Source organism: Argopecten irradians, chromosome 6, assembly GCF_041381155.1.
Source record: "Argopecten irradians isolate NY chromosome 6, Ai_NY, whole genome shotgun sequence".
Lineage (NCBI taxonomy): Eukaryota > Metazoa > Mollusca > Bivalvia > Pectinida > Pectinidae > Argopecten > Argopecten irradians.
In genome coordinates, this window is record NC_091139.1 from 6,789,979 (window position 1) to 6,811,541 (window position 21,563).

The 21,563-nt window shown below is 33.4% G+C and overlaps 1 protein-coding gene across 1 annotated transcript; it reads left to right on the plus strand.

Annotated features, from left to right (window-relative positions):
- Positions 1-1,659: 1,659 nt before the first annotated feature.
- LOC138324830 (nucleolar protein 10-like) lies at positions 1,660-20,413 on the plus strand. Its single transcript, XM_069270010.1, has 19 exons — positions 1,660-1,846; positions 2,763-2,808; positions 3,328-3,426; positions 4,783-4,898; positions 5,281-5,417; positions 6,486-6,551; positions 7,264-7,324; positions 8,610-8,695; positions 8,911-8,989; positions 10,378-10,527; positions 11,129-11,248; positions 11,935-12,013; positions 12,644-12,771; positions 13,024-13,122; positions 13,639-13,731; positions 14,186-14,362; positions 17,379-17,608; positions 18,411-18,510; positions 19,847-20,413. Exons 1-19 carry the CDS (start codon positions 1,781-1,783, stop codon positions 19,982-19,984), a joined length of 2,070 nt encoding a protein of 689 aa, XP_069126111.1. The 5' UTR covers positions 1,660-1,780; the 3' UTR covers positions 19,985-20,413.
- Positions 20,414-21,563: the final 1,150 nt, after the last annotated feature.

Here is a 21,563-nt window from a genome sequence, read left to right on the forward strand (position 1 = left end):
TGTACATATAAATGTGATTTTTTTGGAAGTTAATTATAGGATCGGTCGGTCGGGAGGATTTTTTTTAGTGTCTTTCACTCTAAAATGATGGCCAGAACCGGAGTCTGGGATTGAAATCCCGACTTTAAAAAAAAATCGTAGAAAAGTGGAAAGAAAATTAGGGTCGGGGTAAAAATTAGGGTCGGTCGGGTAACCCTAAACAGACATATTTTTTTGGTATAAACCATTTATTTCATATTATTAGTCAGTAATGTTACATGTACATTACGTATATCATATTTACATTATGTGTAAAAATTCTATATAATTCTAAAACATCTTCCGGGCCCGTTTACGACTTTGCACGGCAAATGTTCCACATGCAATCATTTTTAAAGCTAATTTCCTCTTAAAAACTTAAAAATTATTATCAAACAGGATGATCACGACGTTAAATAAATTCAACATAAATATTTCGTTTTTCGATGCAACGATAAAAAAAAAACAGTTGTCTACTGGCGTGCTTCCCGTGGTAGTCCCTTTGACCAATCAGTCAGTCAGGTATAATTGACAGGCACGCGAAGTGTATGGCTCCTCCCCTGAAATATCATTGGCTGGCGAGCTCTATAACCACACGTGTCAGTCAATATATAATTACAGGTGGTTCCTGAACCGACCTGTGACCCAGGTATTTAGAATTTCTTTTAGACATGTTTCTAAAATAAATGGCATTTTGTATGATTTTTTAAAATCATGTTTCACCACAAAATCTACGACTAGAATTTGTGTTAGACTACAGATAGATACGTCAAGTCAAGGATTTATAAGTACGTCTTTGGTCAAGTACAATATATGTTACTACCAAGCACCGACGGCCGCGATTTCTGAAAAGCTAAATACTGTACAACGGAAAAGAAATCTTCTGTTGTAATTCATAAAATAATTGGAGAAAGTTTTCATTTTTATTGTTTTACCATTGTTATCCACACATGTATACGTACAGGCATGTGCCCAGTTTCAAGTTCTTAATTATTACAGTGCATGACTTATCGGATAATTTTCTTTTTTTATTCCTTATGCCATCTTAATCCAATCGTAAGTTGATGCACGCTACACGTACACTGCATACATGGGAGGCCGTCCTTACATGACCCTGGCTGTTAACAGGGCGTTAAAATAATCAAATCCGGGATCCGGAGTATCATACTATGGTGCGCCGTTGTACTATTTACTCCGCTTTTTGGATATCCAAAATTCGAATTCTAGATATCCAAAATCCATTTATAAGATCTACAAGTCGTTTTATATGTAGATCTAATTTCATCAAAACTTCAATCCAAATTATCGTCTGAAAATAGACCAGAAACATAAATACATACATGGCATATGTTTCTGAATAGACACAAGCACTATAGAGTCTATGTTTTCTTTCTTTTTCATGATTACTAATTATATCAAAATGCGTTTCTGTTTAACTTCATTTAGCAATAGATATTCATTGATATATCTATCATGATTTAAAAAAAAAATATCAAATCTGTAGAATTATAACACAAAGTAAGCCTGTTTTACTATTTCCAATACGTCAATGCTACACAATATATTACAATCCTGTTCGATCCTATCATTTTCCTTTCGATCCTGTAAATAGGGTAAATAGTACTTTTGTGTCATCTTATGGTTAACTCCCTTTGTTTGAAGCTCTTCACGAAAACAAACCCACGTGTGTGGAATATTGGTTGTAATTTTAGGATTTATTTTCCCCTTTTCTCATTAGCATTATGACATAGGATCGACAAAGATGCAGGTTTCAAATCCTAATAACGTTAACATCTACAATCTAAGCGCTGGAAAATCGCTTCCCGAGGTAAGATTCGATTGAGTTGAACCAGCTCACACAGGTGATGAGTTTACATGTCCAGTTGCAAATTTGGCAGCAGTGAGCAATGCTCGTTTGGATTTGGAATCTCATGTCTTGATATTAAATCAAGAATATGTATACATAATGTATGTTTAATTAATTCTGATTAAATGAGGAAGCAATTGATAATATGTTTAATGAAACTTCTATGTAACATCTAGACCTACATGTATTGTCAGCTGATTGTAGCTTTATCGAGAGAATCAGTAACATATTCATGATGAGTGTTTGTCATTAAAAAAATCGGTAGTCTAGCTACTGTTGGGTTGTTCTGGAAAAGATATTTCACTTGGAAAAATAAGTCAGAAGTGAAACATAGCTAAAAATCGATAGACTTATATATAATTAGATAAAATGAAGTCTGAATTAAAGTACAGAGAGTTGAAAATCTTAGCTTGAGGCCTTGAACATTAAATTTGTTATTTATAAATATATCAAAAAATATGTTACTAAATTGTACCTAAAACATTGCTTTGAATATAACTGTTTTAGTTATTTTATTATTGTTAATAAATGACCATTTGGAACCCTAAGAAAGTGGCCTGTATTAATATATAAGGAGTTGATCACTGATTATATACATGTACATCAGTTTTAACAGTATACAAATGTACGTAATGAAAGACTTAAGTTTTACTCAAGTCTGTATGCTTTGTTTTGAGAAATCTGACCAGATGGTCTTATTTTCATAATGAAACTTACAATAAGTGATATAATGCCATTTCATTATAATGAAATTGACAATTGATAAATTCTACTGTAGTAGCTAGGAGATTCAACATCCATGCAAATGAAATGATGTGGCTGTTACCCATGGTATTCAATATTACATGATTTTTGTATGCACCTTGTGTATTTACAGTGGCTGTCTGATAGGAAGAGGCGAGCATTACTAAAGCAGGATGTCGGTAAGGCTGATAATTAAGTGAAGAAAATATTCTTTATTTTCATAATTACAGTTAAACGTTATCTCCCCTTGAAGGTACAGAACACCACACCATTTTTAGATTCAGAGAAAAACACTGTAACTTTTTGTACACTGACAAATGACACGAATATTAGCACCAACCCTCAAGAACAGATAACTCTGTAATATTTGCAGATATGTACCCTTGAAATATATAGGTATAGATCAAGTTCTCTAAATCTGGAAAAAATGTAATAATGCTATAAATGTTGGCTAGTTAACCCAGTTTATTGAATCTAAATGTACTGAAATACCCTTTTTGGGTATGATACAAATTAAATTGCACAAAATAAAAATTGACTTAATGAATACTCGGTTATCGGTAATTCTCCTTATAAACCCTTATGAATTAATTTAATTTTGGATTTTTAATTCGTTATAATAGGATAAGGATTTTCATTAGCTGAAAATTTCCTGTAAATATTAATAAATTTACATAATTAATAAATTGTAATTGCAGACATACGACGTAGGATCGAGCTCCTACAGGATTTTGAAATGCCCACTGTTAGTCATGGCGTACAAGTCACCCCAGATGGACAATATATATGTACAACAGGTACTGTGTTACATGCATCATTCTAAAGTTTCTATGATGATGGAAACTCACAGAAAAGTAGCCTCCAAATTGTCTTGTGTTCTGTTCTTGCATTATATAGGTTATTCTGTTTTTACAATCTTTAATAGCTGTGTCGTTTTAAAGATGTGGCATGTTTCGGAGATAAGAGGAGGCCAGAGTACCCAAAGCAAACTCTTAACCATACATTTATTACCGCGTAACTACTCTACATAATTTTCAACCTGAAAACCCAAAGGTGAAGTGGTCATATGTTAGAACACCTTAAAGATGCTCAGCCGCTGACAAATGTTATTTTTTCACTATCAAAAACAGGAGCAGACAATTAAGTATTTTTCTTCAGTTACAAAAAAGTTCCTTACTTTACACCAGTATCACCATTGAAAAGTTTGAGCTTCTAATTTGACATAAAGTTAAAAATATGAAAAAGAATTAATTGCATCTCGATAAAACATGTGCCACTATATCCTTTATGAAATGAAGTACTGATTGCACATGCACCAATGGCAAAATAAATTATTTTATGTTGTTTTTTGTGTTAATTAGACATAAATATACAAAATCAAACACCAATTATTGTTCAAATGATGAATATCATTTATGTTCTGTCGGCGGTGGAGCATCTTTAACCTTCGGAGTCAACATCCTTTATTACACTCCAGGATTAGATATCAGATCGACATATTTTGTTAATTCATTTTGACCAAAGGTAGGTAAATCATAGTAATTGGGGGGTTCTTTCATTCAAAGTTTGGTTTATCCTATTAACAACCAAAGTCGTTTAAGACCTGCCTGATTTGTTGGTGGAGAACTGCAGGAGTATCCGAAGAAAAACCACCACCCAACAGTCAATACCTGGCAACTGCCCCATATGGGATTCAAACTCCTACTCTAGAGATGGAAGGCTTGTGGTATATGTTGGGAAATCTTAACTACTCGACCACCTCAACCTCAAAAATACAAGATCACCGAATATTGTTTTAGGTTGGAGCTAGACAGGGGTAATAGATGGTGGCCGAGTGGTTAAGATGTCCCGACATTACCATAAGCCCTTCATCTCTGGGATGCGGGTTTGAATCCTATGTGGGGCAGTTGCCAGGTACTGACCGCTGGTCGGTGGTTTTTTTATTGGTACTCTGGCTTTCCTCCGCCTACATGACCTTGGCTGTTTAAAGGACAGTAAACTAATAAAACTAAAAAAAAAGTAATAGTCACTGGATGGAGTGTCTTCTAGAGAAACAATTGAATTGATAATGACTGTAATAACAATAATTCAGTTTTACATGTACCCGGTACATATGCTTTGTTTATATTTCACCTGTTGATTTGACATTGCAGGGACATACAAGCCACGATTTAGATGTTACGATGTTTCGCAGATGTCACTCAAGTTTGAACGAGGACTAGACTCTGATGTTGTTAAGTTTCTATTATTGGATAACGATTACTCAAAAGTAAGTTTATAGAAAGTACAAAGTGCTGATCTTTGATAAATTAAAACAGAATCTATTAATTATTATCAATCACGGAGCTTTGATGAGGTCAAGATGGTGTTATCCACATGGCAGTATAATGGCAGTGTATTGACCAATGAGAATAGTGGAAAGTGAGGCAATATCTAAGACAATGCATTGCGTATGTATTGCTGTTAGTTTTCAGTTTCTAATACACTTGTCTGTAGCCTCGGATTAATGATCTCATGTACATTGTACATGTAGAAAGACAAATGCTGTAGAAATCTGGTCATTAGCAGTACTAAGCCGGATACATGTAGTTGTGTACTGGCATGCTCAATGTTCAGATTGGAAAGAAATTATTTTGGCATTATTTTTCCAGGTTGTCTTCCTGCAATGCGATCGATATATAGAATTCCATGCCCAGGAGGGCCGGTACTACAGACTACGAATACCAAAGTACGGCCGTGACCTCGCCTACCATCACGCTAGCTGTGACATGTATATAGGAGGTGTTAGGTAAGAAGGTCTTGAACGTTCCATTTGATTGGAGGTAATGAATATTTCACTTTTATAATGAAGAGTTTTCATATGTTCTGCCTGTGATATACCTAGAGGTGTCATGTTTGGTTTCTGTTTTACTGGAATAGTCCTGACTTTGCCTAAACATGTAAACATGTAACACAGAAAGAGATACAGTACATTTTGACTTATATTTGTTAAGTTGTGTGACCCAAAATCCAGGATGGCCTTTAGTGACTATGCTCTATCTGCCATAAACTATGTGATGTTCACCATCCATAAATTTTCATGTTTCAACCTTCTGTTCTAATTCGACCAATGGGGTGTCTAATAATCAGACTCAGATTTAATTAAAACTCTAAAATAATTCTGTAAATGTCCTGACAAGTGCTTTCTATCTGAAATTCAAGATGGCCACCATTTGAAATATATTTCAAACTTCTCCATTTTATCCTAGAGGTTCACTATAAGGTTGTCTTAAACGATCTTGCTGGTTGCTACTTAAAACTTTGTAAAACATTGAAATTTGATTTCTTAATGTTTTCAGCTTGCTATGAATGTGTTACAGAGGTAAAATGTGTGCAGTGAAAAGTTAGTGACCATTTAAGCCCTTAGGACATATATTTTAATGATTTTGCTGTTTTATGACATGATTCATTAAAATTGCTTTTTGTTTAGAGACTGAATATGAAATTTAATGACAAATATTTTTGTAAGTACAAGTTACAATGAAACCTGTCTTAGTGACCACCTGTGTATAATGACCACCTGCTTATCAAGACCACTTTTTTGGGGTCGCAAATGGTCATTTATAACATGATTTTGACCTTTGTATAAAGACTACCTAGCTATAGAAACCACTTTTCTCAGGTCTTTATGCGGAGTTGATATCGCTGAGACAGATTTCACTGTACATGAAATGGGGTTTTCTCAGACTAACTATTATCATGAAAAGACTATGACAGTTATTGTTTTATCAATATTTACATTTTGGTATTACATTTAAGTTACAATATAAAAATTAATATATCAATTGATAATTAAAAATTTGACATTTTTTTACAGTTCTGAAATTTACAGACTCAATCTAGAGCAAGGCAGATTTCTGAATCCACTTGTAGTCGATGCAGAGTAAGTTTTATAATTTTTATTATTATTTTATATCTCAATTTATTATCTACATTTGGTCTGCAGCATCCTTGACTGAAAGCAAGTTAAAAAACAAACATTATATAAACCAAAGGTCTTGACCCCAGGAGCCAAAGTAGTGGGTTAAATAGGGAAATATTTTGCAAATTACCTTAAATTCTTCTCCTGCTAAAGGAATGAAAGTATTTTGATATTATATTTGGTCTGCAACACTTAAACGTCAAACGAGATTAATAATTTTGTAGATTCACTAAAGTTATTAACTTACTGTTAATGCTACACAAACCATCACCATCTTAACAATTTATTTAAGATAAGTTAAGTGTTAATTTTCATAATGCTGGTCGTCTTATATTTCCCGCCGTCGCCCCAATCACCATGCGTTAGTTGGCTATCATTATATCAGACGGTAAAACAGCGAAATGAATCTACACTGTTTACATAGATTACTTAGGAAATCTTGAATTTGTTTGAGGTTGTAACCTCATCTAATTAGGCCATCAATAAATTAATATGCATTTTTAATGTTATTTTTGTGTTTAAGAAACCTTTATTTTGTGATTTTGAAAGGTAGTGGGCCTTTAATGTGCCATGTGAGCGATAAATGTCCTTTTGCTATGCCCTGCCATGGAAATGAAATTAATGTGATTGGTTGTTTAGATATTTTTAATGTAACATCAAATTTCTATTACAGGGAGGTCAACTGCTGTCACTTCAATGCCTCAAACTACCTTCTGGCATGTGGAACAAACATGGTAAGCTTTCTTAGGTAGGGGTCTTATTTGCGGGAGGGGTCTTATTTGCGGTGATATGATTCAGTTGTCTGTCTTTCTTATATCTTCTTACAGCTAGTTCTACCCCTCACAATGAAGTTAGGGGTATACTGGATTCAGGGTGTCTGTCTTTCTTATATCTTCTTACATCTAGTTCTACCCCTCACAATGAAGTTAGGGGTATACTGGATTCAGGGTGTCTGTCTTTCATATATCCTCTTACAGCTAGTTCTATCCCTCACAATGAAGTTTGGGGTATACTGGATTCAGGGTGTCTGTCTTTCTTATATCATCTTACAGCTAGTTCTATCCCTCACAATGAAGTTAGTGGTATACTGGATTCAGGGTGTCTGTCTTTCTTATATCTTCTTACAGCTAGTTCTATCCCTCACAATGAAGTTAGGAGGTATACTGGATTCAGGGTGTCTGTCTTTCTTATATCTTCTTACAGCTAGTTCTACCCCTCACAATGAAGTTAGGAGGTATACTGGATTCAGGGTGTCTGTCTTTCTTATATCTTCTTACAGCTAGTTCTATCCCTCACAATGAAGTTAGGGGTATACTGGATTCAGGGTGTCTGTCTTTCTTATATCTTCTTACAGCTAGTTCTACCCCTCACAATGAAGTTAGGGTATACTGGATTCAGGGTGTCTGTCTTTCTTATATCTTCTTACAGCTAGTTCTACCCCTCACAATGAAGTTAGGGGTATACTGGATTCAGGGTGTCTGTCTTTCTTATATCTTCTTACAGCTAGTTCTATCCCTCACAATGAAGTTAGGGGGTATACTGGATTCAGGGTGTCTGTCTTTCTTATATCTTCTTACAGCTAGTTCTATCCCTCACAATGAAGTTAGGGGTATACTGGATTCAGGTTGTCTGTCTTTCTTATATCTTCTACAGCTAGTTCTTCTTTCTTATATCTCTTGCTAAACAATGAGCATAGTTCTACCCCTCACAATGAAGTAGGGGGGATTGTCTTTCTTATATCAAAATGGATTCAGGGTGTCTGTCTTATCTTATATCTTCTTATACAAATTGTGAAACTTACAATTAACTAACACTCATAGACATATGATATTGATAGCATCATTATATGGTTGGGATTCAAAATTTAAATAATTATGGGGTCAATTTTGCTAGTTCTGATTGTTAGAGTTTTTGTGATGACTAGTAAAAAAAACCAATACCATGTGAGTGATACAGGCCCTCTGGACCTCTTGTTTAGAGATGTCTTTAAAAAACTTTGATACTTTTGATCTTTGTTAGGGTACTGTGGAATGTTTTGACCCACGAGTCAGAACCCGAGTCGGTGTGCTTGATGTAGCCCTCAGTAAACACGTTGATGACTTTGAGTAAGTATAGATTTTAATTTTGTACATAATGTTTCATCTTTCTTTTAAATAAGAATGAGTTTTGTGAGCCATGAAGGGTTTATTGGCTAACTATTTTCTGATGACAAAAATGACACTTTATTTGAAGACATAATTAGCAAAATATTATCTTTGAATGCTTAAAAGTTGATTGCTGTTAAAAAAAAGGTTTGTGTTAAAACAATTTTTATGTGCAGGACCTTAGATATCCCTGCAGTGACAGCCATGAAATTTCGTGATGGTCTGAATATGGCTGTTGGAACAAGTACTGGTCATGTAAGTGTTTGAATAATTCTGGTACAGAAATAAAAAATGGGGCCAGTTCCACAAACATTCCTTAACTTTAGGAAACTTATCTAAAATTATCCATGGGAAAGCATTACAAAAATCTTAAGTTCAGGAACTTTCCTAAACTTATGGGAATGTAAATTTTAAGTTAAAGAATTTCTTAAAGTTAAGGACTGTTAATGAAACTGGGCCATGGTCGTGAAAATGTTTCAATTGTACTGATACAGGGATGAGAATTAGTCATGTAAATGTTTGATTCGTTCTCAGTCTGTGACATTAATTTATTTTGCTGCTAATCATTTGGACTAGTAAACCCCAAAATTTGACTAGTCCGTCTATTTAATCACTAGCTAGTCCAGATTAAAATACAGCCGTTTTTGCATCCAGAGAGAAATAATTACATACAGAATGCATTCGAATTGTGTTGAAAAATGCAATTGACCGCCGCTCTTGTAAATATAGTATTTACTCATTTAATTGAGTGGGGAGCCACTAATCCAATTTGAATAACTGAGTGTTGATTAACAGCTTGTATGAGATGGAACTAGTCCGGCCGTAAAAATTACTAGTCATGGTCACCGGACTAGTGCTTTAAGTTGCAGACTGGTTCTGGGGCAGGAATGAATAAAGGTCATGTAAATGTTTGTATTAGATATAGAATAACTGAGTGTTGATTAACAGCTTGTATGAGATGACAGAAAAAAATACAAGTCCTGTTACCTATTACTAGTTCGAGTTATAACCCGACGAGGAACTTTTCATCATTCAGTCGTGTTATTGCCTATCAGAAGTTTCTCAATATCGACCGTCCAATGTTATTGGATCATTTACCTATAAGTTAGTGTTGTATTAGGTGCAGGATATGGTCATACAAATGTTCATATCAAGTACTGTATTCAGGAATGATACGCAATCTCTGGTAATTTAAGACTTAAATGATTGTACGGTTATAAAGAGGATCTTACATGAGTGGCTCTGTGATATGAAATTTATCAAACGAGTTCAATAATTTGACATGTCACGATCCTTTAGGCGAATTTCATATCAGATTAATTAACGAGTTTGATAAATTTCATATTACATAGTCACAAGTGTAAGATTCTATTTATCACATAACTTTTATTACTAGAAATATAAGTAAAACTTAAGATTTCGTCTCTATATAAAACAGTAGAAATCTGGCTCGGATGTGACGTTTCCGTCTACTGAGACAATCATGCGACGTCACATATAGATTATGATGTCAAAATTACCTGTGACTTCATAATATAGTGTTATTACCCATGTGTCTTATGATATTTATGACATAACAGTATGACTGGCTGGACGGGCCAGTTATGTGATAACAAGTGTTGGACCACCATTATTGGTTACAGGTATTACTCTACGATTTGAGGTCTGACAAACCACTGCTTGTTAAAGACCACCATTATGAGTTACCAATCAAGTCCATTGAGTTCCATGATACCAATGACATGATGCTGTCCATGGATACAAAGATCCTGAAAATATGGAATCGAGATACGGTAAGATTTCGTTGTGAAAATGTTTATCTTCAAGTGTTGAAATAAACATTTTGTATCCATTTATACCTTGTATTAAATGGTCGCGGTATGAAATGATTTCATTTAATATTAGATATTAAAAAAAAAATATTGCTTGATATTAAAAAAAAATAATCTCAATGTCCTGTTTGGCTAATAAATTTGTTTAATAAATTTCATATAACACAACTACGAGCTTAGATCCTCTAATCACAACATGTATTTATTGATTTATTTCCAATTCAACAGACGGTAGGGTCCATTTACAGAATGGATAACAAATAAACAATATACAATGCACAGATCAGTAGATCATAAAGTCAATAGTAACATATACCATATTTTTATGAGTAAAAGTCACGACTTTTTCCCTGAAAATCAGGAGTACAACTTATACACCGGTGCGACTTATCCGTGGACGAAAACCGAAATCTAACAATGTTTTGGCATTATTAACATCATGTAAGATCATCTTCAATCTTTAAATGGTACCAGAGGAGAACAAATGAATTTTCTCATATTAATTATACTGTGTTGACAATATAACATGTATTTAACAGATTGTGATAAATTGTGCTTGTAGGGGAAAGCTTTCACGTCTATTGAACCAGGTACCAACTTGAATGATCTGTGTTTGTTACCAAAGTCTGGGATGATCTTCATGGCAAACGAGGCTCCTAAGGTTCTGAGTTACTATATACCAGTAAGTCTTATACCACTGTAGGCCATAATGGACTCGTCCACATCAATGCATGGTAAAGTCTACTAAAGTTACATAGGGGTGAAAGAATTCACTTTTGTGTTAAACACAGTCCTACCCACTTAAAAGCTAACATACATTCCGAGGCCTTGATAAACTGTAAAATAAATTGCAATGTCAGGACGATGTGGACAATTTCATTTTTTTAAAGATGCTCCACCGCTGACAAATAGTATTTTTTCACTATCAAAAACATGAGCTGATGATTTAGTATTTTTATTCAGTTACAAAAGTTACATACTTTACACCATTACCACCATTGAAAAGTTTGTGCTTCTAATTTCACTTCAAGTTAAAAATAGGAAAAATAATTATTTGCATCCCGAAAAAATTCCTTGGCATTATATCCTATATGGAATGAAGTATTGATTGCGCATGCACCAAAGGCGAAATAAATTATTTCATATTATTTTTTGTGTTAATTAGACATATATACATGATCAAACACCAATTATTGTTCAATTGATGAATATCATTTATGCTTTGTCGGCGGTGGAGCATCTTTAACAATTGACAAATTTCTTTTGCAGTTCTCGGCCTCATGTCCATACTCAGTTACATCGACATGAAGGACCATTATTTGAAAATTTACAGTAATATAAATACAATTGTTATGCTTTATTTATCAGTCTTTAGGGACAGCGCCAAAGTGGTGTTCATTTCTAGACAACATGACGGAAGAGTTGGAAGAGAACACCGCAGATATGGGTAATATATTGGCATATCGCTACAATTTCCAACTGTACTGTCGAATACGATAACACATACTTAGTATTGTTATCTTTAATAGATATCAGTTTATCACAAATAACAGTACCCAAAGTTTTTAGGAAAAATCCCTCCATATCAATTTATATATGAAGACTACCAGGTAGGTTCTAATTAAGCCAATATGGACAATAGAGAAGCTTTCTCTAGGATTCACCTATCTCTTTTTTTAAAATGAGGCCAGAGATTCTAGCTGCCCTAAAATATTGTGCTAAGAAGCTACTATGCTATCTTGAATTTATTTATTGACTATTATGATTTAATTGCTATGTCCATTTTGGTAGTCCGCAGGCTAAGACGCTCAGCGTTAGAAATAAAAACATCTCCTGTGTCTACGAGTGCTTTTGCATGTGCTAATAAGGACAATTATTTTCCACTATACTCCGAAGCAAGGAAAAAATTTAAATACATGAACTGACATCCTATTATTGTAAATGAAATTTGATTGTATGGTGTGGAGCATCAAACTTTTATTCCTTGGCTCTTTTAAAGAGTAGACAGTAGTCTCTAACTTGTTGTTCAGCCAAAGAAATACAGAATGCTAATTTAAGACTTTTTTCTTTTTACCAGTGTATGATGACTACAAGTTTATCACAAGGAAGGAGCTTGAGGATTTGGGTCTAGTCCACCTAATCGGGTCAACCATGTTGAGAGCTTACATGCATGGATTCTTCATCGACATCAGACTATATCATAGAGTGAGAAAACAGAAGAAATTCTTCATTACAGAAAAAAAACTAGTCCTGTTTTCATTATACAGTTGAAATAAAAGTCTAAGATTGGAAACGAATAATATAAATATGAGAATGGTTATTTCATAATTACATTTTGTTTATGAAAATGAAATTAATTTTTTTTTCTATTTTCAATAAATTAAAAAAGATATTTAAACTAATGTCCTCACACAGGAGCAGATTCAATAATCTCACTTTTTTGTTATTTGAAAATAGGCAAAATCCATGGCAGAACCATTTGCATATGAGGAGTATCGAAAGAAAAAGATTCGTGAAAAATTGGAAGAGGATCGAGCTAATAGAGTACGCTCGAAGGTTTGTATTTGATTTTAAATTGCATTTTTAAAAAAATAACTTGTGGATGTATTAATTTTGGTCATCAAAGAAATAATTTATAAATGTATCTTGATCATTAAAAATAACTTATGGATGTATCTTATGCATAAATACAAAAAACATAAGTGATACCAGGTAACAATGGATATTGTAAATCAACTACTTTTGGCATGGAGTTTAAATTTCAGGTTTTTCATGACCAAGTAGAAATATCTTGTAAATGAATTGCCACAAAAAAGCGCCAGGCATAGGAATAGTAGAACCTAAAAACTCAAAATCACGAATTAAATTGCTGAAAAAAAAGTAGTATGGCATGAAAATGCAAAATTAAGTCACTGTTTATAGTATATGCTTAGGGAACTTATAATTTGATTAGATAATTACATGTATGTGAAAAAGTGAAATTATCAAATGAATATTTCATATGTATATGTATACACTGTATACAAAAATCTGTTTCATAGATCTATAACTATAATTTTTGATACATCACAGAAACTCCCTAAAGTCAATAGAGATCTGGCAGAAAAACTCTTGACAGCTAAAGAAGGGATGGCGACCACTTCAGCAAAGAAAAGACGGGCGAAAGTTAGTAAAAACCAGGTCATTTTGAGACACAAAATCATCTTAATTGACCTATTGTTATTGCAAAAATCATTGTTTGGTCCAGAAACACGCTAAAATGAAGGGCTTTCAAGCTGTTTAACATTGTAAATACTTATTTTAAATTAGTGACCTTAGCTTATTTTTCAACATTCTCCACTTTTAGTATTCTCCACTTTTATAAGTAAATGTGTGAAATATAGTTGTAACATATTTTTCATGTGACAGAAATGATCAAACTTGATCAAATTTTTACTTTAAATTAAATTAAATGCAGCAACTTTACATGTTTTAAGTTTTTTAGCTTTAAAGATGTTTCCTTCATATAAAATTTGTCACAAGTCCTGTATACTGTTCATATGGCATTTTAATTCAGGTCACATGAATATCTTTTCATAAACAGAGTAACATAAAAAGTCCTTGTTGTTCACATTTTCAGGAAGCCGTGAGTCTTTTAGAGGATAACCGCTTCAGTGAAATGTTTACAAAGTCCGACTTCCAAATTGATACTTCTACTGAAGAGTACCGACTCCTGAACCCAGTCATCTCCAAACTTGATAAGGCAGTGAAGCGGAAACAGCAGAATCAGCTGTCCATTCAGTATGAGGAAGTGGAGGTGAGTAGTTTACATTGATCACACATCTAAAGAGATCTCTGTATAGCAGGTCAGTATATTACATGGATCACACATCTAAAGAGATCTCTGTATAGCAAGGCATGTCATTACAGCTAATATTTTACATGGAACACACATCTAAAGAGATCTCTTCATAGCAAGGCTGGATATTACAATTAGGATTGTACATGGATCATACATCTAAAGAGATCTCTGTATAGCAAGGCATGTCATTACAGCTAATATTTAACATGGAACACACATCTAAAGGGATCTCTGTATAGCAAGGCTGGATATTACAACTAGGATTGTACATGGATCATACATCTAAAGAGATCTCTGTATAGCAAGGCATGTCATTACAGCTAATATTTTACATGGAACACAAATCTAAAGAGATCTCTGTATAGCAGGTCAGCATATTACATGGATCACACATCTAAAGAGATCTCTGTATAGCAGGTCAGCATATTACATGGATCACACATCTAAAGAGATCTCTGTGTAGCAAGGCATGTCATTACAGCTAATATTTTACATGGCACACACATCTAAAGAGATCTCTGTATAGCAAGTCAGCATATTACATGGATCACACATCTAAAAAGATCTCTGTATAGCAAGGCATCTAGAAATCTCTGTATAGCAAGGCATGATGTTACAGCTAGCATATTAAATGAATGACACATTTAAAGAGAATACCTCTCTACATTGATTACATATATAAAGAGAATACCTCTCTACATTGATTACATATATAAAGAGAATACCTCTCTACATTGATTACATATATAAAGAGAATACCTCTCTACATTGATTACATATATAAAGAGAATACCTCTCTACATTGATTACATATATAAAGAGAATACCTCTCTACATTGATTACATATATAAAGAGAATACCTCTCTACATTGATTACATATATAAAGAGAAAACCTCTCTACATTGATTACATATATAAAGAGAATACCTCTCTACATTGATTACATATATAAAGAGAAAACCTCTCTACATTGATTACATATATAAAGAGAATACCTCTCTACATTGATTACATATATAAAGAGAATACCTCTCTACATTGATTACATATATAAAGAGAATACCCCCTCTACATTGATTACATATATAAAGAGAATACCTCTCTACATTGATTACATATATAAAGAGAATACCTCTCTACATTGATTACACATATAAAGAGAATACCCCCTCTACATTGATTACATATATAAAGAGAATACCTCTCTACATTGATTTAATATATAAAGAGAATACCTCTCTACATTGATTAAATATATAAAGAGAATACCTCTCTCCATTGATTACATATATATAAAGAGAATACCTCCTCTACATTGATTAAATATATAAAGAGAATACCTCTCTATAGGAGATTTCAGAAAAGATGGCGTGACGTCACAGAAAGTTTACATCCGGGTCCTCAAAGGTACAAACACAGTATGGCGACTAATAAAAACAATAACAGATACGTACATCCCTGCTACACAATCGATACTTTGACAAATATGACAAATATATACACATTCATACTTGCAAATTCCGATTTTGAAATTGTTTCTTATTGTTTCAGAGGTTACAGACATTTATATTTTTATATTTACAATTGTTTATTGCTGAATATATTTGTGTAGATAGAGTGTTGAAGCCAGCTTGCGAAGCGGTGTCGAGCCGTCACAGTACCCGTTTTTTCTTCACAGGTAGAAATCCATGTTGTGAAAAAGTTATGAATAGATAATTGATTGTATTGTGTAATGTTTTTGTTATACATGAAAAAGCTGTTCACAACACTATTAAATATAACGAAATATGAACCACATTGCCAGACCACGGCCGCTCGTGCATGGCTTTGCTGGCAGATCACCTCAGGCCACACCCCATAGTTAGGAATTTAATAATATAAATACGTAATTACCAACACATATCTCAATAAGTACTTGCAAAAGATATGTATTTCGTTCTTTACCATGTATAGTATGTTGTTTTAAAGGAATGCTATAAACCACTGTGTTATACTTCTATGCAGATCTACGCAATGTACATGTTTACGTAAACGTATGGCTGCCGATATCTCGAAAAATAAAATGGTGAAATCGTTCAGTTTTAATGCTGTAGAGTTTATTTTTTAATTTCAGTCGTTTTTATTTTATGGGCTGCTAAGTGAATAAGTGAAGTCTCAAATTAAAGTGATATTACTTTCAAATAATTCGAATACGTGTTAGATAGACTACATTTAGATTTATGAATACATATCGTAATACTGTAAATGCCGAATAGGACACATTGCGCACGACTTCGAAAATCATAAAATACTAAAAGTTTTGTTTAAAAATATGATAAAAAGTAACAATAAACTGGCTCATTTGTATGTCATAAACTAAATTGCAAAATTTCTGACGAAAAAAATTAGCCAGAATACGTAATTTTGTGACTCTGAAAAAGGACGAAATTCGAGATCTCGGCAGTACTGTACGTACGTAATGGCTGCCGTGCGCTTGGGGTAATCTACGAAAGCAAACTTTAATTTAGTCATAATCACACATCGTAAGGTGCTTTACCAAGTAAGACTAAGAAAACAGTAATCGCTTATTCAAATTTCAGTACGATATTTGCGGAACTTGGAATTTAATTTGTAATTTCAAGCTGATATTAGCAATATTCTGTCAATGTTTATACATAATGTGATACATTGTATATTGCAGCTAGTATTTTACACAGATTACACATACAAAAAGATGATCTGTAGCCAAGTAGCATACGTTTATTTTCTCTAGCACATTAACATGGTTACACATTTCGAATTGTATTTTTCCGACACATCTCAAGAAATTATGAAATTTGATAATAGTTTTAGTTTTAGATAATACATATGTATTTTCAACAATTTTTTTCATGATTGAGAAATTAAGACGTGGTTGATTGTTTGTCAAATAGAATCAGAGCATTCAACATAGTTTTGCCTGGCCTTTAGGACTGTGTTTTACGTTATAGGAAGATGAGGTGGAGGGCCGTGCTAGTGAGGATGACAGTAGTTCTGATGACGAACATGTGTGGACAGATGACCATAAGCGTGACTACCACCAAGCCAAGCGTCTACAGTATGAGCAAGATCGGCAGGACAGATTGGAGGAGAAGGAATTCAACCAGCCAAAGTTTTACCAACTTAAAGAGGGGCAAGACGCTAACAAAAGACAGGACAAGCACAAGAGAAAAGAACTAAGGTTAGTATCATACTATTATGCATTGGTATAACATGGCATTGTACGATAATACAACACTCAAATTGGGAGACATGGCAATTTTACCATCTGGGAGTCGTCGTTTTGTCACCTGTCATATGACGACTTGATGTTGGACAAATCATTATGTCACCCCATTTGTGGGCATCATTTGTTTTTTTTCTTTTTCATTTTTTGTTCTCTAAATAAGACTTAAAGCTTCAATATTCTCTTTCATTTGACTATTAATTTGATTAGATTATCATCGGTCTTTTCACAAGAAATTGCAAGGTACCCAAGACCTACAATTTAGCTTAGATTCTACTTTTAAAAAATCTTTATAATATGTCTTAAACTCATATATAAATCACAATTCTACCTTCAGGTCTATTGGTATTGGTGGTGACTGATCAAGAACAATTGCACCAATTGACCGATCGCCAGGTGTAATATAGCCACACCTCGTGCTCGCAAACGCACGTGTTTCTATTCAATGTCGGAGCAAACATCGTAGCACAAACAATACAAAATGCAAAGTCATGTGCGACTTGATTGACAGCTGGCGATCCGTCAATTTTTGCAGATCATACACTTTTATCCATAACTGACTCGACATACTCATCCTACTTTTTGACCTAACCACCTGCATGGTACTGTCCCCTGGTATTAATTATACATCAGTATTGTGATATTTATTCTTTTTATTTATGTTTTATCCACCTCATATGACTTACTTGTCTTGATAATGGTTGAATTCTTCTGTGGAGTATTTTGATCGTCATGTTCCTTTAAATTGTTACTGTAGGAAAAGCCTTGCTGAAAGACTTGAAAGTTCACACGACAAATCCGTCATCAAAGAGTCGGGGACCAGAGGCAACAAGGAAATGACATTTAGATGGAAAAAGGTATTATGTCTGATTGAAATTTCAATATTTCAGAATTAAAGTTTTAAAGATTGCTCTGCTCGAAATCTGTTTTATACCCCGTCCACTCATTGTTAGTACACTGTATGTTCATGTGCCTATTTTGTGATTTTGTGTTTATGTTTGGATAACACATATACATAATACTTTGCTCACTCTATGGATAGCATTTTGGGCATTTTGCTGTTGGAAGACACTAATCGATAAAATAAAAATAATCATTTTAGCATTTTTTGCTAAGCTATTTTTTGGCTGGAGAAAAAAAAAGAAAATAAATTTTTAATTTCATTTTTTTTCTTTCTAAATACATGAGCTATCAAATCCATATGATTCAAAATGGAATTCAAGTTCCTAATCATTTGTCATTTTAAGTGTTACACTGAAAAAAATGGCCTGGTTATGGCCTTGAGGAATAAGGAGCGATATGTGGAAGAGTATGAAAATATCATGTTCTTTTACTATTTTCTTACTTTACTTTTAGCAATTAAAAGCATTGAAAATTTTGCCCTATGTGCTTTTGTAGATATCGTGACGTATTGTAAAAAGTGACTTTGTTGGGCACTAGGTGTGTTCTGCTTAGCTATAAACATTTCTTTTTTGCTTAAGAAAAAAGAAAGGTTTTAGCAACTTTTGTTAAGGTGTTTTTTTTTATCTAGCGTTACCAGATTAACAGTTAAATGATAATATCAATTAATTTTAAGAAAAAATCTATTTGATTGACAAAAGTGTAAAAATTAAGATCAATATCTGAAATAATATTTACTGCGTCTATATTAAATGCCCACTATATTTCCGAAACAAACATTGAAAGTTTCTTGGAAACATTATTATTATAACACTAAAATTTATATCAATGGTCTTTGATGAGGTTACAACTGCAATCAAATGCAAGATTCTGTGTGCAATCTATGTTAACAGTGAGGATTCATTTTGCATTTTTTGCCCTCTTGCGCAGTGATATTCAAATAAATAAATATAACACACAGTATTTAGGACAACAGCTGGAAACATAAGGAGACTTGTGTTATAAAAAGTAATATTTCTTTTAATTTAATAGTTTAGAAGGTAGTGGTAAATGTGAGACTTTTGCAAATGAAAAATTATCAATCTCGTTTTTTATTTCCATTTCAAAAAAATAAAAGCCGTTTAGGAAAGGTAGTGAGCATTTAATGTTTGAATTATTTTTCCTGATGACAAATGGGCATAATCACATCCAAAGTTTCATATCATGAAATAATTGTCCCTTCATTTTCGATCTTTTGTATATAGATTGTAAAATTTGTTGCATTTTAATCATTATATTTTATCATCACTACAGAGTGAACGCGAGAGCAGACGACAGAAGGCCAATAAAGAGCATTACGAGGAAAGGAAAAAACTACGACGTACAGCTGGGGAGATAAGTAAAGGGTTTAAAGACAAACCAAAGTACTGGATGGGAAAGAAAGTGACATGAAAGGATGTGATATAACGTACAAAATTTATCTGATTCAGTAAATATTTTAAAATATATGTTGCCAGTGTGTCCAAAGCTTTGAATTTGGTACATGAACACACGGATATTATAAGGTATGTTTTATCATATTTATCATACACACCCTGCAACATCGTGATGGGTACTGGATTCTTTTAACGTACAAAGTTAGTGGAAGCAGTCGTTTTGTTTGCTTCATCATATCATCATTACCTACATATGGTATTACTATAACATAGTGTCCGTCATATTCAGCCAATCAACATTGCTTCAAGTCGTATCTACCTACACAAATTAGGTAGGTGATTCTTCTTCTTTTCAGGGGATTTCCCTGAATTCATACGACAAAATGAAATTGAAGGAACTTAGGATTTTAATATCAAATGTTAGTGTTAGCATTAACCTGTGATGTCTTGATGTCTTGGAATCATATCTAGAAGGCAGCATATTGTATCTAGATTGGATTTGATACATCCATCTTAAAAAGGATACTTTCTGTCTTGAGCTTGTTCTATAGACATGCTGACTGTTGGGTTGTGGAAATTCGCGATTTTGCAGCACTGTATACTGTTAGTAAAAGGAAGACAGTGCCAATTAGTCCAATAAACCAGCCTATATTTATTAGGAGTAAGTTAAAGCATAAATATTTATTAGGAGTAAGTTAAAGCATAAAAATTCATGTTAGGACCCCCCCTCCCCTCAAAAAAAAATCCTACTAATATAGTGGCAGGTTTAGCGGACCAAGTGTCAACCAGAGATGAAAAATTGATTGGCTGATTTCAGCATTTTTGACATTAAAAAAATAACTACCGGGTATAAGATATTCCATATATAGGCCTAATTTCAACAAAATAGTAAATTTCAGCATTTGTTAAGATGTTTCATTTTCATCTCTGGGACTCAAGCAATAATAGACTGTATACTGTGTCAATTTAAGTAACAAATGACAAAGAATTGATGTAACAGTATCACGGTTGATGAAAGCCTTTTCGGATGATCGATATTCATGAGGACTTGTTAAGTTGTTAAAGACTGATTCTAGAGAGAGATGATATAAAAAAAAATAATAAATAAGGTATACTATTGCTTGTGTGTCTGTTTTTATTTTTTCAAGTGGTCAAATGATAATTATTTTCTACAGGTGAATCCTCCTTAATTTTGTCTGTCGTAAAAAGAAATCATTTGTGTTTGGATTCCTTTTCTGAAAGTTACAATTATATATATTAAACTAGATTTGATCACTATCAAAACACAAAATTTCCATCCAAGAAATTATATTAGTGATATCGTCAAACAGACGATTACTATAAACATTTACCTACTTTTTTCTTCGCTTTCAATCCATAGCCAATCCTGTAAAAATGTTTAAAGTGAAGCAACTCGGACAATAAATGCCAAACATGCATAATCCATTTGGAGGAAGGTGGACTTATTTCAATGAGTGACTTCTCTCTATCATTTGGTGTCCAATGATCATGAAACTTGCTCGTTCTGTTTTAGGGGAAGCAACTCTTTCCAATGGGATAAAAATCCATGTAATTCCTTACTAGTTTGTGGTTCC

Bases quoted from the DNA above. Each gene is read 5' to 3' on its own strand.
- LOC138324830 (XM_069270010.1), top strand. From the start codon at position 1,781: ATGCAGGTTTCAAATCCTAATAACGTTAACATCTACAATCTAAGCGCT. The intron at 2,809-3,327 runs GTAAGGCTGATA...TTGTAATTGCAG, and splicing joins ATTACTAAAGCAGGATGTCG to ACATACGACGTAGGATCGAG. The intron at 4,899-5,280 runs GTAAGTTTATAG...TTATTTTTCCAG, and splicing joins TGGATAACGATTACTCAAAA to GTTGTCTTCCTGCAATGCGA.